The 18367-nt window shown below is 42.8% G+C and overlaps 2 protein-coding genes and 1 long non-coding RNA gene across 5 annotated transcripts in view; 1 reads left to right on the forward strand and 2 right to left on the reverse strand.

Annotated features, from left to right (window-relative positions):
- eng (endoglin) overlaps window positions 1-5097 on the reverse strand; it is a 37640-nt gene extending 32543 nt beyond the window's left edge. For both annotated transcript variants that reach the window (XM_035607787.2, XM_035607788.2), the window contains exons 1-2: window positions 4942-5097; window positions 3777-3957 (exon numbers count right to left, since the gene is read on the reverse strand). In XM_035607787.2, coding sequence (XP_035463680.1) covers window positions 3777-3834 — 58 coding nt within the window. In that variant the 5' untranslated portion in view covers window positions 3835-3957; window positions 4942-5097. The remainder of the gene's footprint in view (window positions 1-3776; window positions 3958-4941) is intronic.
- Window positions 5098-7760: 2663 nt separating this feature from the next.
- Window positions 7761-12836, forward strand: LOC118284810. Its single transcript, XR_004784973.2, has 3 exons — window positions 7761-7834; window positions 11175-11455; window positions 11557-12836. It is a non-coding gene; the product is annotated as an uncharacterized LOC118284810 (long non-coding RNA).
- Window positions 12837-12876: 40 nt separating this feature from the next.
- On the reverse strand, window positions 12877-18012 carry ak1 (adenylate kinase 1). 2 transcript variants are annotated; one of them, XM_035607866.1, is made up of 7 exons: window positions 17857-18012; window positions 14699-14736; window positions 13921-13956; window positions 13660-13823; window positions 13338-13454; window positions 13055-13246; window positions 12877-12961 (listed from the first exon to the last, which is right to left on the reverse strand). In XM_035607866.1, exons 2-7 carry the CDS (start codon window positions 14703-14705, stop codon window positions 12893-12895), a joined length of 585 nt encoding a protein of 194 aa, XP_035463759.1. In that variant the 5' UTR covers window positions 14706-14736; window positions 17857-18012; the 3' UTR covers window positions 12877-12892. The 2 variants fall into 2 exon arrangements, with proteins under 2 accessions (XP_035463759.1, XP_035463758.1); XM_035607865.1 differs by lacking the exons at window positions 14699-14736; window positions 17857-18012 and adding an exon at window positions 14081-14199.
- Window positions 18013-18367: the final 355 nt, after the last annotated feature.

Raw genomic sequence — 18367 nt, forward strand, 5'->3', positions numbered from 1 at the left:
GGCAGGAAATGTCGCGCACACAGCGGATAAAATAACTAAATAGAAAGACTTCAGTCAGATGCATAGATAAATGTCCATGTGTCAGACGGCTACAGCTGAATTAAGTGGTTATAGTGTGGAAACAACATTTTGAAAGGAGAAGCACGGGATAAGTCGTGAGATAAATATCTATAGCGAGACATATGCATAGGAAAATAAACATTTGCTGAAACTCTAGCACTTAGAAGCCTTAAAGGGGCGCTAGACAAACCTTATACACGATGATACCGTCATCTGTGTCCTCTTATGTCTGTGCTTCATCAAATCATATAATATAACTCTGGTGATGTCATCCAGGTTTTCTTAGTTTGTGCAGGGAAACTATACATTTATAAAAGTAACCTGTGTTACAAACTGAGGGCTTTGGGTCTTTAAGATTACTTTGTTTTCCTAAAAGATGGCATTGAGTAGCATTATGGGATTTTGTTTTTGGAGCTTCACCCATACAGAACAAACTTAAAAGTTCCGCCCATTTTTATTTTTTTGGCAATCCGCCACTTACTTAGTACCAAAAATTTATGGAATAATAATACGGCATCACTGCAGTACCCCTTTAAGGAGTATGTCAAATGTATCTATTGAGAAGTAAAATGTGTATATTTCCCTGTCTGAGATAGACATTATCACATCTATAAAGATAGGTGCCAAATTATTTTCATAAAACACAGCTGCAGGGAAGTGTTGGATAGTAGCAGTGCATAACCAGAAATGGGAAAAAAAACAATGTCCAAACAAAAGCTGAAAAACAGTCAATGCAGTTGAAAGCCTGAGAGACGCCTTTAGCATGTTTGATAAGCAAAAAATCGAACATAAAGGAAGATCAAATTCCACTTTTGCAAAGGCATCAGCGCCTGCATGATCTTGGTGCAAACCAATACACCAAATTTCTAAAGTGAGTCCGATAACTTGTGGCACCGCAGGTGCTCGGACATAGACCCAGGGGCTGGACCATGCGAGGCCTTCAAGGCAAACGGCAAAAATTTTAAACACCGTAGTGAAACTAAGGGCCGGTGTGATGTTGTCTGTTTTATTGAAGCCTGACAGTCGTCATCGCGGACGGGCCAAAAACAAGAAGGCGAGGCCTGACTGATCCCAACAAATAGTGAGGTTTGAATACTCGAGCTGCGAGGCGAAAGCGGCGATGATGAAGGTCACAGGCGTATGCTGATGATCCACAGCTGATGAAAACAGGATTTTTCAACGTTCATCAAATGTCAGTGTGAGATTAAGATTTCTTGTGTCCGTCTTCTCTTGCCTCCTGCTCAAGGAAAGGTAGACTGGAGCTAAGATCCCCAAATATTTGACCCTGATTTACCCAGAGGACACCCGGCATTTTGAATCAACGAGTCTTTTAAATTTTGATATTAGTTTCGAGCCAAACATGGGTTTCGTGAGCCAGCGAACACATTCAGAATGAGACAACAGTCTTTAAGTTTTGTATAACCGACTACCCGTAATTATTGTAAAAACGACACAACTCCAGTTCGTCTGTTAATTGGCCAGTTCGACTGTAGTGTAGGAGTAGCGAGTGCAGTAGCTACTAGACATTCTAAACATGCTTCAGAAATGATTCAATAATCCCAGAACCGAGGAGTTGTCAGAGAGTCAGACTTATTAAAAGTTTGTATGAAGCCTAAACACAATATACCATCCATGCCTGCAATGGGCCGAGGGTATCATGGGATTTGTCGCAGGCTGCGGGCTATTTTTGTTTTACTTTTTACTTTTTCTGTATTTACTTCTTCTATTGGGGAACTTTCACAGTGTCTGCTAACACGGGGACTTGCAGCCGGCACGGATGCTATTAAAAGCAAACAGACGTTAAATCACAGTGTAAATATTTCTTAACGTGCCTCTTTTAGTCGGGAAACGTGTAAATTTGATATTATAGTGTGCGGTCAGCCTCGGAATGTCGCAGCAGATGTCTTGTGCCTCGTTTGTTCAACTACATCACAGCACAAAGCCCAGGAGACGATCTCAGAGAAAATGACACATTCATCCGACGACACCGGACAGTGAAATGACAAATAAACAACACACCGATGTTTTTGATTAATGCTTCAACATTCAGCACACAGAGTCAGAGCACCCCGGCACCTCCGGGGCCTTGGCGTACAGCGGCTGTAGCAGATGCGAACGGAAATAAGAAGAAAAAAAAAGAGAAATTCTTGGGACCTTTTTTTTTTAGAGAAAGGCAAAAAATTGATAGCGAGAACGGCACTATGTGTCACAGAAGCAATTAAGGCTCCGCCTGCAGACAGCGAGACCGATCCCCTGCAGTGGAAGCTACATGAGGTCAACTCTCTGCAGGTCTGCCAGTTGGCCAAAAAAATACTTCTGTATCCCTGCCACCAGCCCCCCTGCTGAGAGGGTGTTTAGCACTTGTGGCAATATTGTGATTTGTCATACAGCGGGTCAGCGGCGGAGCCAGATTCGGCGAACAGGCTTGCTTTTCTGGCACATAATCTTAACGCTGACGTATACGCTTGCCAGGGCCACTTTGCCTTATTCAAAAAGCAAGTTGGAAAACGCCACTTTATCTTTCTGGTGTATGTTTATAGACCCAGAGTACGAAAAAGGGTCATTTGGCACTCAAGTGTTCGTTTCACCTCCAAATGCCACATTGAAAAAAATGAGTGCAGACGATGCTTGTTTTGCAAGCAGTTAATGTTAAAACTCTGTTACATAATGGCATTGTGCTTTGTGTTTTTCGCCAGCGCTCTCAGAAACTGGCCACGCACCATCCCAAACTATAGCATATCAACGTAAAACCACCAGACCATGGAGTTTAATCCCTGACGGATTAAAAACCATATCTTCTTCTTTGAAAAAAACAAGATTTGAAGCTAAAAGTCCCTGACACGACAAACTTTACTAAATCAAATCCGTTGACTTGGGACTGGATCTTTATGTTGAAAATATCCACACTAAACGGAATAATAATGACATGAATAAATGATAGTATTGTTTTATTAATTGAGATCCATGCGGTCACCCCAAAGGCCAGGTTGCTGGAGGCGTGCGAGACACAAACATCCCAGAGCAGCAGTGCAGGGCTGAGGTAAGAGCGTGAGGCTGGACTGTGGCCTGGGGGCAGAGGAAGGGGTTTCAGATCCCGTTGCCACCTTGTCGGGATTACAGCTCTGAATTTGATACGGACAGTCACGAGCAGCCAGTGGAGGGGGGGATCACATTGAAATCTATAAGCTCCCCACGTTTTCTTTTTTTCTTGTGTCTGCACTAGAAAATGTTCTTTTATCACTTGAGCTACAATACATTGGTTTTAGCTCTTGCGCCATCATATTGATCTCCTATTCTAATGAAATATTGCTCGCTGCAGGAGTTGCTGTGAGGATAAACCATCATTCAGCCCAGAGACTCCACAACAATTATTTTGCGCATAACCTCTCTCTCTACACACCCGCTGTAAAATCCTGATTTAGTGTGCAAAAAGATAGGGTTTTTTTTATTTAAAGAAAAAACAAAACAGAAACACGAGCACAAATAATCCCCTTTTATGTCTTGAGAATCAAACGATGTGAGAGCACGAGGCAGGATTGATGTCTGCCTTTGAACGCCGGGTTTCAAATTGTTGAATTGTTGAAACGTATACCCTGGAGGCCTGTCTGAGGTTATATACACTCAGAAATAAATGCACATGTTTTAGCATGAAAAACCCAGAGACTTTAGATCCAAATGCTGAAAATACTGAGGGTTCCGTCAGTTGGTTAACTTACCGGAGGCTGCGGCGGCGATGCACAGAAGCAGGGCAAACGGCGCCATGTGACCCTCCATGTCTGTTAGGTGTAAGTCTGAGGCGCTGGGTCGGAAGCTGCGTCTTGGCTCTCTGGGGTGTGAAGGTACTCGGAGGGGGTGAAGTGGTTGAGGCGTCCTTGTCTGGCAGCGGAGCAGCGATGACTGTGGCAGCGGAAGGGCAGACAAATTTCAGTCTTACAAAAGGTCGAAAGGTCAGGGGGAGGGGGCATGGGATCGATGAGGAGACGCGACGGCTGATGAGGATGCGACTGACTCGTGCACGTCACATACTCTGAAGTATTGTCTGCTAAATCTATATGCTGGGTCAGTAAAAGGTTACAGCACGAATATGATTTACCACATGGGTTATGATCATTGACGACTAACATGAATATTAATACTGCACTTTACCCCTCGTTTCCATACAAGATAGTTGAACGCACACAACCTGACAGCGGGTTCGTTTGAAATGCCTCGAATTCCTCCAGATTTCCTCCCCCCCCCAGGCAACACCCCCACAATATTTCTCCTCTGAGTCTTCCTAGAGCAACAATGAGGGGTTCTGAACCCAGAGGGGTTATCTGCTGGTCACTCACTTCTGGCCGACTGCTCCAGGAAGCACTACGGCATCGCTTTCTTTAAATAATATCACAATGAATGCCGAGATCAGATAAGAGGGGAGACTGCTCTTGTTATATGATTCATATAGCTGGGGGGGGGGGGAGGAAGAGCCTGTGTAAACTGTTTATGCACTTCCAAAGGGAGGACAAAGAAAAAAAGAAAAGAAAAAAGTCACATTATTTCCCCTGACTTCTTACTGTAAGTGAAAAATGGACCGGCAAAAATGATTCATAAAAAGATGCTGTACAAATAAATATGATCAGATTCATGTGTGAAAAGCATTGACGTCCAAACTAATAATAATAATAATAATAATAATCATAAACAGTGAAGACACATTTCAGAGGACTATCAGGTTATTTAGACATATTTCTTTGTTTTCACAACTTTCTGTTGTTATCTGCAGATTATTTCATAACGGACATTTAAAAAGGGGGGGGGGGGGTCACTGCGTCTATCAGGGAAATAAAACAACCTCGTGTCTCTGTCAGAGTGCAAACAACGTTATGAATCATTGACACTTACTTTTCGGGTTCAAGTTTCTTGGGGGTCTTTCCTTTGGATAATCCACAGGCGCAGAGGTGTCGGTGTCGGCGATGTGGCGGAGTCACGACTTTTCCAAACTTTTTGTGCAGCCCTGGGCGGTGCGCGTCCCACTCCGGCTCCCCTCCCACCGACCTCCCTTTCCTCTTTCGCTTCTTTTTTTTCTTTTTTTTCTTTTCCCCTCTCTCCCCCTCCCTCTCTCTCTCTCTCTCTCTCTGCCCACTGTCACGATTCGTCTCATGTCGTCGACGGGTCTCGTTTTCAATTGTTTTTAATCTCAGAAAGTTTTTTCATTTTTGGATTTCATTGATATACTTTTATTTATATAATTTTATAAATGTTCTTTTTTACTTGCCGTACTGTTAAAGTGACATATGTTTGCTATGCAAATGCGCCAGTGGGGAAAGTTTTAGAAATGTCTCTGTACAGTTTTACATGTGCAATGACAATGAAAGGCTTCTGTTCTGTTCTGTTCTAAACCCCTGGTGAAAAGCATGTTCCCCTGTGAACAGTGGACAACTAAATAAATCAATAAAACTTGTGTCTGGCATAAAGTGGGGAAAACAGATGTCAAAATGTAAAATTAAGATTAAAATTGAGACACGGATTGATGATGATGATGATGAAGATGATGATGGTGATGATGGTGATGATGATGATGGTGATGATGATGATGGTGATGAGGATGATGATGATGGTGATGAGGATGATGATGATGATGATGAGGATGATGATGGTGATGATGGTGATGATGATGATGGTGATGATGATGATGGTGATGAGGATGATGATGATGGTGATGAGGATGATGATGATGATGGTGATGATGGTGATGATGATGATGGTGATGATGATGATGGTGATGATGATGATGATGGTGATGAGGATGATGATGATGGTGATGAGGATGATGATGATGGTGATGAGGATGATGATGGTGATGATGATGATGATGATGATGATGATGAGGATGATGATGGTGATGAGGATGATGATGGTGATGATGATGATGATGATGATGATGGTGATGAGGATGATGATGGTGATGATGCCTTTTTAACCATTCACATTGCATTAGAATTTCTGTAAGTGTAGTTGTTTTCAGAATACATGAAGACTTTTTTATTTTTATTTTTCCTTTTTTTTTGTGAAAGCTGAGAGGATATGAATTCTGTGGAAGCACTTGACGAGTCCCAACAGTTGTATCTGGCATCTCACAGTTTTCTTTTCATCAGCTTCTATTGGGCCATACTTTATCTTAATTCCACACAGTACACTTACCCCCGAGTGATCGTAGTCCTCACAGTGAAGGATGAACTGCAGTTTGAGGACACTACTACAGAAGAAGAAGAAAAAATCTCGTAAGCACTGGTACAAAAAGACAGGGGTGATTTTTTTTTGTGTGACAGTCATCGTGTTTAAAAAGTTTATATATAGGCCTGGAACATCAAAGTGGAATTCAGCCCACATTCTGTGGAGATTTCATGTTCTCCCTGTGCCTGCCTGGCTTTTCCTTCCTTATTTAGAGATAACCGGTATAGCTGATGAATGCATGGAAATACAGCCATCATTTGTTTTTGTGTGTTCCCTTGCAGTGTGTCTGTGAAGCTCAGTGTGGCCTGAGAGGACGTCTAATCAACCAAATATGTAAAAAAAACAAAAAAACATGTTTGTGTAGGGGTGTAGGGGTGTGTAGATCAACTGCTGGAAGTCAAACACAAGAACAGAAAATGTGTGTATTTAGGCTGAACCTACTGGTTTGTGTTGTGATCTGTACAACTGTCTGTACCGCTTTGGAATTTATATATAGAGTTTGTTCAACTTGATTAAATCCAACCATGAAAAAAAAAAGCAAAAGCTTCTCAAGAATGAACAGCATTTATCCTTGGCTGCTGCGCCACTACCGTTTTATAATGAAAACTAAACTGGGGGAAAAAAGAGTAGACACAACATCCTTCTGTACAGAACAGACCCTGATGAGTCATCGTCCCATCAAATCAAGTCTCACAAAGAGCAGAGGAGCAGCAGAAAAGAAAAACAGACATATTACTCCGGTAGACTTCAAAATTATCACAAAAGGCATTTAAAGTAATTACAAAACTGCCATAGCAAATAATTTTTTATATAAACAGCAAATCTGTGTGCGTCACTCTCTCTCTCTCTCTCTCTCTCTCTCTCTCTCTTCCATCTCAATTTGGCCACTGACGCATTCCTGTTAAATTTGTTCCTAATCCTGATAAGTAAAAAGTCTGTTTTAAATGCAGTGTTTCCTTATGATTCGGGAACATACAACATTAACAATGACTCAACACAGGACTCAACCATTGCGCAAAATATAATTCACTGGTACACTTAAAGTGCAATTAACAAACTGTGCAATATTTATATTTATATTTATTATCCATGTTTAACTATTGCTACTGCTTTGTATATAGTATTTATATATTTTTTATATATTTGCTGTTAAATTGTGTACATACCTATTGCTTTTTTAAATGTCTTCCTATATTGTTCTATCCACTCTGCTGCCGTAATGTCCAAATTTCCCCACTGTGGGGCGAATACAGGCATATCTTATCTTATCTTATCTTATGATGGTATCCACTCTAGTTCATTTAACTTGTAAATAGATACGTTTTTGGCATAAATGATTGCAATGGTGTAATGGTGATGGAAAAACGACAACATCTGTTCATTTTACTGATCCCCTTTGAGTTATTCTCTCGGAAAAATGACAACTCCATTTACAGGAACTGCGTCACCCACTGCGCAACCAAAAACACACTCCCCCTTATCGATCCCCCAGAGATGTAAACGGCAGATGAACAGCCCGGTTGACAAAAACAACTCGACTTGTTTCCTTTCTTCTGGATCAGTAAGTAACACAGCCAGCCTACTTATTATTCCCATCGTACATTTATCTCAAGGTTGTTCGTTCAAGTTGGGATTTTCACGGTTGTTTTCTGCTCTGGACAGTAGCCAGGCAACCGGCATTGAGTGTCAGTGTCCACAGCTTCTTTCTTCTCCTCCGTTATCTCCAAAGCGGTGTTGACAACTTCCTCAGGAGCTCTGAGTAAAAGTACCTGCGTCCTTACCGGCGTCTTGCTCCTGCAGCGTCTTGACAACAGTTACCGAACAATAATACCACCTGGAACGACTGGTGGAACAAAAGTTATCAGTTTAAATCTAAGCCAATTGACTCACATGCACCATCATTCAATCTCAATCATTTTTTGCCAAATGAGTTTTATTTTGCACTAGAACACTGGCCACAGGTCTGACCTAGTTACTCCTTTATTGCATTAGTGGGCTTATAAACCTATAAATGGAAAAAGGACTGTATTTATATAGCTCCATCACCCACTTACACACACATTCATACGGCGCTGCTATATGCAGCGCTATTTCCAATCACACATCATTCATACACCGCCGGCACGGCCGTCTGGGGCAATTTGGGGGATTGAGCGTCTCGCCCAAGGACTGGAGGAGCAAGGAATCAAACCAACGACCCTCTGGTAACTGAACGATCCTCTCTACCTCCTAAGCCACAGTGGTTCAGCTGCCACACGGGCCATATAGTTTTGGCCCGTCCCTACCCGTGACGTGAAGTCAAAATGTCTGCTGTGATTTAAAAAAAGAAAAAGGTCTTTGCAGTACAGAGCCTTGTTTTCTATAAGGGTAGTTGATATTCTGCATAGTGACTGTGAACTCGCTCTGACCTCATTCCTTCAGGCAGCCTGAACAAAGAAATGCTCGGGGGGACGCCAACACTAAATAGAGACAGTTTTACGCTCCTTGCATTCTGTGTTAATTAAATACTGCAATCCACCGGTGTGGTTCACTTTTATTCAATTGCGGAGGCATATGTCACAGTTGGCGCTGGTTTTCAGGTGCTCCATCACGTCCGAGGTTGGCCAAAGGACGCCTCCACAGTAGCGCTCTCCTTCAACCGTTTTCCTTTTTTTTCTCTCTCTTTTCCTTTTTCTATTGCAGCCTGCCCCCAACTCCCCATCCCCACCCATGAGTAGTGTTTCAATAACAGGAAACAATCGGCCATCGTCTTTCATCACAGGTTGACGTTGGTTCCCGCACGGTGCCACTGGGTCTCTGTGGTGCCAGCCAGCCAGCCCGCCACAGTCCGCGGCATAGGAGAGATAGAGAGAATAAAGAGTATGCGCCAGCTTACTTGTTTCCTTATCGTCCTCCAAGGGGGGATCTGACGCATGGCCTTGCAGCAGTAATATCCGCGACTGATACGAGCCAAACAGAAGCCTGTCAGCCTCGCAAAAATGTTTAATGTACATGGGCTGCTAAATGAGAAGGCCCTCAATATAGAAACATATTATTGGCAAAAGAAGTCATATCTCAGCCCTTTGAATGTGATGCAGGGTTTTTGCCTCAAAGTGCAGTTAGGATTCAGTGAAGTCACTGGTGCAGTTTTTTTTGTTTTGTCATTTTTAATCCAGCAAGCTGGTCTCATCTAAATGTTCCTTTTTCACCGCGAGAAGAATAGTAGCTCAGATGATCCCCAAGAGAGCCTGCGTGTCCAGGTTACATTATTTCATTTGACTCTTTCTACTACCTATTCTCATTTGAATGCAGTCCTCTGACAGTAGAAACAAAGGTACTATGTGTACATGCATATATTATGCATACATCCATTCAGTATTCATGCATTCATTATGTCTGTGGAAACCTTTGATTTTCTTTTCTTTTGGAGCTGCCACATGCCACGGCATGTTTTCCATCAGACTCTCTTTTTTGGGGGAAAAATGTGATGTGTGTTTCAAGTAGGTTTTTACATACAAGGAATTTGCTATGGTGTTTTGGTACAAAACAGAACAAATTAAACTGACTATTCTCCTTCTGGTTATGTCAGACTCATAACAGCGGGATAAGAGCACAAAATGATATTGTGTATACACAATAAAAACATTTTTTTTGAGGGATTTAACCACTACTTCTGCAGGTAGGCTGAAAAAATGTGTTTCCGTCGACACCTATCTGCATGGGAAGGCTCTATTGCTTATCTGCTGGTCTATAATTCCTTTACCAAAAGATTTTTTTTGCCAAAAGATGGTGTACTGTACTTTGATTAGATCCCTGGCATGTCTGTTCAAATGTTCTCGTCACCTTTAGCAATGCAGGACCCAAATGAAGATGCAGGAAAGGGGTTCGTTTAATTAAGGGAGAAACAAAAACAGGCTTACAGTCTTTGAAGGGGAGAAATCCAACACAAGTAATACACTTGGGGAAACACGAGGTAAAGCTGAAACGATCAGTAGACATGACAGGAGCACAGACCCGAGCAGACAAACTGACACAGACAAAGGGAAGCACAGAGACTTTATACACAAGGGAAGGGAAGAAGGGATAATTGAACATAGGTGGAACACATTTGGGACAGGTGTAGACACACAAGGGCGGGAAACGAGGAAAAGTAAAAAATGACCAACAGTGAGACACGGGTGGAAAGGAAGTAGAGGGAAAATCACAATGAGACAACATGAGGGATGACAAAAGATAACTTAAAGCTACAGGGTGTAATATTCAGAAGAACTTATTCATAGATATTGAATATATTATCCATAGCTATGTGTTCATATATGTATAAACACCTGCAACAAAGAACCGATGTTTTTCCGTCAACTCTGAATGAGTCAAACACAGCTCCATGAGGTGGACCCGACCTGCGCGTAAGTCGCCATGTTTGCTACGTCGTGTTGAATACGCTTGTTGCACAAAACGGTCCAGAGTACGTCGCTTTCGCGTTGATTTTTCAGCACTGCCGGAAACCGGAAATGGAATCAGTGGTGCGCCACCATAGAGTGTCCCCTGTCGGGCGCTCAGTCGGTTGCGATTTGCGACTTTACCACCAGGTGCCGCCAGACAATTGCAAAAATTACACACTGGAGCTTTAACTAAGGCAGTGACACAGGGAAGGTCACATGAAAGACAGTGAATACAAACCACAAATCCCAACGCAAAGTAATACCAGAGCACACAACATCAAAAAAAAGCTAACAGTTCTGTACTTGCCAGTCCATGAGGTGGTCCTGAAAGTGTAAACAGATAATGTTCCGGCTTAAATTCATCATTCTGATGTTAAAACTGGTCGCACAGTGTAATGGTGATAGAAAAACGACACCCTCCACGATCATATTAATCCCCGTATAAGCCTCGCTTTCACCTTTCTACTCTCTTACCCACAGGGACACGTTTTTAGGAAAATTGAACAACTCAATTCACAGCACAAAGGGAGTGCATTACCCATCGCGTAAGCAAAACAAGTGGGAGAACAGTGTTCACTCTATCTGTCCCAAGCGATGGAAATGGCAGACGGTGGAACAGACGAATTGACAAAAACAACTCAACCTTGAAGAAGGAGAGAGTCCGAGGACGTTGGATGGGCATTCACTTGGGGGAGGGAGCTCCAGGACTGGAGAGGCTTAAAAAATAACGACATGCAGTTTGTGTTCTCTCTACAAGATCAGTAAGTGACACGACCAGTCTACTTAAAAATGCTAGCGTACATCTAACTCAAGGTTATTCGTTCAAATTGGGATTTTTACTGTTGTTTTCTGCTTTGGACAGTAGCCAAGACGGGCGTCTTTCTACTACAGCGTCTTTACGACAGCGACTGAACAATGACAATACCACCTGGAACCACTAGGGGCAGGAAAGTTGTCTGCTGCCTCTCTAAACAAGTCTGCTCCATTCCTCACCTTCGTCTTGTACCTTTTATGAGGTGGGAGCTGCATTCCTAGCATTCAAGCGGCATCCTCGGTGACTTCATGAAAGTGCTTACAGACGCCTTTTTCTTGATTGACTTTCCGACAGACGCATCCTGTCCCCCCTTCAGAAGCCGCTTTCCTCTTCCTCATCCCAACAGCGCAGAGTCATGATCAGAGCTCCCCTTGGAGGATAGTCCGGATACCTGTTGCACTGTTTGCTTGGCCAGCTGGAAGTGTGTGTGTGTGTGTGTGTGTGTGTGTGTGTGTGTGCGTGCGTGCGTGTGAGGAAGGTGAGAGGTACAGTAAAGGAAGAACTGGAAGAGTTGTAACAGTAATGAACTATGGCTGTAGCAGCATGTCCTGTATCCTGTTGTGTCTACGTGCTCTCTGAAAAGAAAAGCGTTTTTCCTTTTTCAACTTGGAAGGGTTGTTTACGAGGGTTAGGTATGCGTTTGTTCACGGTTGCTCACGTGTCAGTCTGTGTGTCCTGCTAAATAGCATTAATATACCTTAGATCACATGTCACGGGAAAGAGCTTAGATTACATTTTCAGACACAAATGTAACGTATACTCTCTTGTACTTTAATTCTCTTCTTTTACATATACCACTTTATAGACACCCATATTACATGTGTACACCTTGATGGAAAAAAATACGTCTCTATGCTTTAAATAAGTGGATTGATAGAAATGAATGTTGTCCACAGTGGCTGATCTCTGCCATCGTCCAAAGGCACAATCACAATTATTCCCCGGGCGACCTCTGGAACTCTACGTGGCAGAGGCGACGAGAAGGGGGAAGAAGTGTGCAAAGTGCAGGCTTGCTCGGGCGTGAGCGTGACGGTTTAGGAGATGGTAGTCCTCCGGTGCACGAGATGTCACTTGGATACACGTTAAGTACAGGATGGAGGCAAAACTTACATGAAGAAAGAAATGGATTTGTCTAGATTCTGCCTGAAGCAGATTCATTGTTGTGTGATCTTAGAGTTGTAGATTCTCACTGCTGGTTCAGAAGTGGCGTCGAGGCACCTTGGATCCATAATGGCCTTCAGTTGTTTTGTTTTTTTAAAACCCGGCTGAATGGAAACAGTGTTATTTTTGTTGTTGCTCGTGTTTTGTCCTCATGAAATGGACACTGAGAAAAAAAATAAAAATAGAAAAATGAAAACAACAACCAGACACAGCTCATGTTGTTTTACTTCAGTGCATCAATAGCCGTGGACACTTGGCTGAACACCTCATCCACTGGCAGCTCAGAGTCGACCTGGGCAAAACAAGAATACATGTCAGGTTTCACACATCTGTGGGCTGTTGTTTTTCATACAGTCTTCAGCCCCGCGCGGCAGCAAACACTCACCTTCCTCACAATACCGCGGCCCTCGTAAAAGGAAATGACCGGCTCGGTTGCTTTGTAATACAGATCCAGGCGCTTCTTGATGGTCTCCTCGTTGTCGTCGGAGCGGCCGCTGGTCTCCCCGCGCTTCATCAGCCTCTTGACCATCGTCTCTGCTTTGGCGTCAACGTACAGCAGCAGACAGGGCTTGCCGATCTGGGGACCGGAAAGAGTTATCAACTCATTTTGTTGTCCATTGTTGCGGGGGATGAATCACAAACCCCCAGCATCTCCCGCTCTCTCCTACCTTCTTCTCAAACTCCTCGCCCTGCTTCACCTCCCGGGGGTAGCCATCAATGAGGAAGCCCTTGGAGACATCAGCCTTGGCGATCATGGCGTCCTTGATCATGTCCAGGACTGTGTCCTGTGAGTAATCCCCCAGAATTATTATGACCGGCACTTCCCGTAGAAAATAACGCACACTGCATGTTTTATTTTCATCCGCACACAAATGTGCTTGGGTACAGAACAACTGCTGGACTCATCAGGAGCCAGGAACCAGGAGCATTGCATGAAAGGAATCATTTTAAGGAAATCGTCAAATAAAAACCACTGGTCCCCTCTCTTACCAGGGGCACGAGCTCTCCCTTCTGCATGATGGCCTGGAGCTGCTTGCCCCTGTCGGAGCCGGAAGCCACCTCAATGCGGAGCAGATCTCCAGATGACAGGTGGGTGTAGCCATACTTTGCGACTATCTTCTCACACTGGGTGCCTTTTCCAGAGCCAGGCCCGCCTGGACAGGAACGACAGACATCGTTCGTAAAGTATGAAGGTCAAAGCTGCTGGTGGCTAACAAACAACAACGCAAAGACAAAAAGAGTTGTACTCACCCACAACAAAGATGATTTTGGCGTCTTTAATTTTGTCTGAAAGGAGCAAAAGAGTTTGAGTCAAAGTGTGTGAAAAGCTGAGGCCTGTGAAGGCCTTTGAGGAATTCTTCAAAGCAAAAGTTCAATTCGTGAGGAAAAGTGTGTTTTGTTTTAAACAAACCATCTCGACTGATAGATATGGAATCTGTGGTGCAAGTATTTCCCATTTTTTGTTTTGGTTGCACGGCAAAGTGTCGTCTGGTTCACAAGGCAGTGTTGACTGTGCTCTGCTTTAGTGCAGGTTTGTGCTATTACTCAAACAGTGTTGCCATGGCAACTGTTGTCGCCTAAGTAACTGCTTACATGGAACTACAAGGGAAAGTCTGAGATTAAAAAAAACATACAGATAACTATAAATTAATCTTGTAGATTTAATAGAAAATGAAAAGGAAATACCAAATATTGATCTGATTTTTTTTTTAACTATCGTTAACTATTGTCACCACCTGGCTCAAGGCTGGCAGCGAGAAGACTCAACACTTTTTTATATTAATGCTGTATCACAATAAAAAATATTTGTGTTGTTGATTGAATGTGATTTCATGACAATTTATTTCTCAGAAAATTTAAAACAGTCAACTGTATTCTAAAAACTCGCCATGAGAGGGCAGTAGAGTCCAAGAAACGGCCTTATTCAACTCCATAAGACTAACAATACAAGATACAAATCAAACATTTTCAACATAAAAAATCACTATACAGAATTTTCAATCTTAGTTAAACATTATGTATTGTTTACCTGCCATTGTGTTGCGTTTGATGAGTGCTTTCCTTCAACTAAAAGACAGAGAGAGACACAAAATTAAATCTACATACTTCCCTTAGTTAGTCCATTACTGTACAAGAAAAAAACGGACACCAAGAGAAAGGCTCCATTTCAAGGATGTGAATAATGTCACAGTTGGACAAGACAGGTGTCACCTACAGTTCATCAAATATGAATTTCTAATGACGCAACAGCTGTTGCATTCTGGGTTTTCAACCGCGAATGCAAGATTCATTCACCGGCAGCAAAATCAAAGTCACACACACTGTAATTATTAACAGTTTTATCTCTCCAGAAAATCAGCACTGCTTTATTCAAAACATTCTTTCTTTCCGAGCATTGTGAAACCTTGAATATGACTAATAATGCTATCTATACTGTACCAAGTGACACACATCTCTGGCAGAAGCCTGTTGGCCTGTGGACGATGTGGCACTGCTGGTGGCATTAATATCGCTGGTAACGTTATGTCAGAGTTCACATGCACATGTATCTCTAAGTATTTTTAAGAATGAATAATTGGAGCAAAACGATTGTGGCGTAAATACTGTTAATGCCTAAATAAGATATATATTTTTCTTAATTAATGAGACTCTACCATGTAGCTTAACTTCTATTAAGCATAACAATACGAAGTAGCTTTTACAGTTTGTTTCAACACTGATAACATCTCAACTGAAGCAACCCCGTTTAAATATTTTCACCAGGTTAAAATCTATTAAATTTTTTCTCCTGTGTTGTTAAAACTATATTCTTTGAATATATATTTAGAAAAAACAAACTTGGCAGTAGAAGCTTCATATTGCTGCCAATTCAAAATAAGTTTTGAGTCTCTCAACATTTGAATAGCGAATGTGTGTTTTTTAGTTATGTATTAATAGTTCTGACTATATCTGACAAAGACAGCAGCCGCATAGCTTCCTGTTTACCCTTTTCTTTTTGGCTGGCTGAGAAACAGAAATGAGGGTGAATGAGGAAAGAGGTTGGGTGATCATGTTTGGGCCATGTGTAAAAAGATACTGATCTCCAAGTAGCTGCTTGACTGAGTCACATGCTCAGGTTGAAAAATGAGTGTGACTGAAAGAACTGACTTTAAATAACTTTCAGGTTTGACAGGTGTGGCCCGTGCCAAAATAACCACCACGTTTTACATCAGCCCCGACTTAAAAGAAGTTCTCACTATACATGCCATCTATTGTCATCCTTTCATTTCAAATTACAAAAGAGTTATGCGAAAAACGAGTTTGCGTTTGTTACTTACTTCACTAGTGTACTAATCAAGTTGCTGGTTTGTTTTTTTTGTAAAGAAAAACAGATTTGTGACAAGAAGGAAACGGCTGATTCGGTTACGCATTGGCTTGGTCGCCAGGGAGAAGAGAAAGTGTTATAATAAAAATTTGTGTATCAAGACTTTGTCATTTTGGTTGTTTGTGCACTGATAAATCTGGAATTATGGTGCCAGATTGACAAGTAAGCTTGAACAAATGTACAGTGTGCAGAATAGAACAAAAATATTAATTATTTTTACATTGAGCGTGGTCCAAATGACATGATTCTATAAATGTCTAGACCTAACACACGTCCCCTGGTTTATCATAAAGATATCATTTAGCAGAGTTCACACCAAAGCTACAAATGCCACCGGCTCGTTCTCATATTCTCACTTGCAGTACTCCTCAGTACTGGTGCTGCTGCGTCTCAGGTGTCCAGTTTTATGTCGCCGTCCGTTAACCTGTCTGTGTAAATGTCACTCGGAGAGTCAGCACAGAGCCTTGTTTGGGAATCCCACCCTTGCCTATTATGGTGCCGTCTTCTGGGTCTCCTGCTTCTTTGGCACATATTTGGCACAAAGGCTGCATTGAATTATGGAAGTGAAACTATATGTGGTGAAACATAGCGTTGCGTTGCTCTGACACATTCCCCAGCTGAGGTCTGTATGAGTACTGGGGATGTGGAAAAGATGTTTTGAACTGGATCCATGTAGTTTCCCTTAAAATGCATGAATCTCTTGCGACTACATGGATAATGTAATACCGTGCAACTGAGTGCAGAAGAAGTGAAACTTTTCTTTTCAAAATCATATCCTTGATATTAAATATACAAACTCTGGGTTCAACACCATCTCCACCCCAAGTCCATCTCGCGTGTCCCACCCTCATGTCTTAATACCATTTATATATTTTTTTATTTTTTAACATGCTGCCCAGCTAAAAAAAGACCCAGTCAGTCTGCAGCTGTTCAGGGATAGTGTGTCAACCACATGGGGATGGAGCTTTCGCCCGCTGCCCCCCTGGAAGCAACGGGATTGAAAACAAAGTACTGAGCGTTTGTTTTATCTACTTGTACGTGTCTCTCTCTCTGCACACTGTTGGTCACTCAGGAACTCTGCAGTTTAATTGGGCGCACTGTCCCTTTAAAGGAGAACAGGTCCCCCCTTATGACGTCAGTGCAGTAGGAGATATTCCATGTTGTTTGTGAAAGGATGGAGCGAGACAAATCCAGTGATATAGCTGTGTGAGTGTGTGTGTGTGTGTGTGTGTGTGTTCTAAATTACACTTCTCCTCACTCGCAAGAATCAATAGCCGCTGATCAGCTGTCCGTGACCATCACTGTGGATAAAAGCATGGCCGTGGAATTCAACCACGAGGGCAGCTTGTGTGTGAAAATGACCTTTCATGGGTGTAGGTTGAGGAGAATGTTTAAATGTCATCTGCGGAGGCAAACCCTCTGCACTGAAATGTCACAACAAATGTCTGTAGATAGAGACATTTTTTTTTTTTTTCTTTCTCAGCAGAGCAGTTATGACATCTACTGAATGCCATCACTATGTGCATGACACACCCACAAGCCACACGCCTTTGCCCTGCACAGAAAAGCCTGTTCTTCCATCTGACAGCGTCGACCACGTTAAACAGACCCAGAGTTTGTCGAAGAGCCAGATAACAGTGAAGCATTTCAGCCTGGTGTTATCCTCCATTCCGTCAAACAGCCCTGCCCACTCGTGTCTGCCCCACACTCCCTCTCCCTCTCTGACATCTCCCTAATCCATCTGACAAGAGTTAAGACCCCAGCTCCCAGCCATTTTCCTGCCTCGGCTCTTCCTCCACGGTGCCTTTGTCCTCTGTACTGACCTCTCTGTCGCGCTGTGGCTCTAGATCCCAGTGCAAAGGGGGCTGCTTGTCCCTGGATGCCCGTGAGTGTGTGTCTGCACAGTTGCTGCTGCACGGCAGCCCTCCCGCCCCCATGCTATGCCTTTTTATAGCTCAGCTGAGCCTGCTCAGCCTGCGTTGCATTCTGGGTGAGAGGGAGGAAGAACAGGCGAGGGGAGGGAGGGAGGGAAGGAATAAAATGAATGACACGAGGAGGGGGGCGAAATTAGAGGCAGAGAGAAAGAGGAGAGGGCAGTGGCAGCGTGTTCGGCAGCAGGTTTTTCTCTCCGGTCTTTATGTAATGAATGCCTGCACGAGTGTAAGATTTTGTGACTTATTATTTGATGACAGTATCACAACTAAAATGGAACGATAATCTGCTCTAACAGCAGATGAGTGCAACTAAGCCCAGCAGAATATTGGAAACTGGAAATAGTACGTAATGGCATTATGGCATGGGAGTAGGTGACATGGTAGGGGAGAACAGAAAACC

Source organism: Scophthalmus maximus, chromosome 20 (genome assembly GCF_022379125.1).
Source record: "Scophthalmus maximus strain ysfricsl-2021 chromosome 20, ASM2237912v1, whole genome shotgun sequence".
NCBI lineage: Eukaryota > Metazoa > Chordata > Actinopteri > Pleuronectiformes > Scophthalmidae > Scophthalmus > Scophthalmus maximus.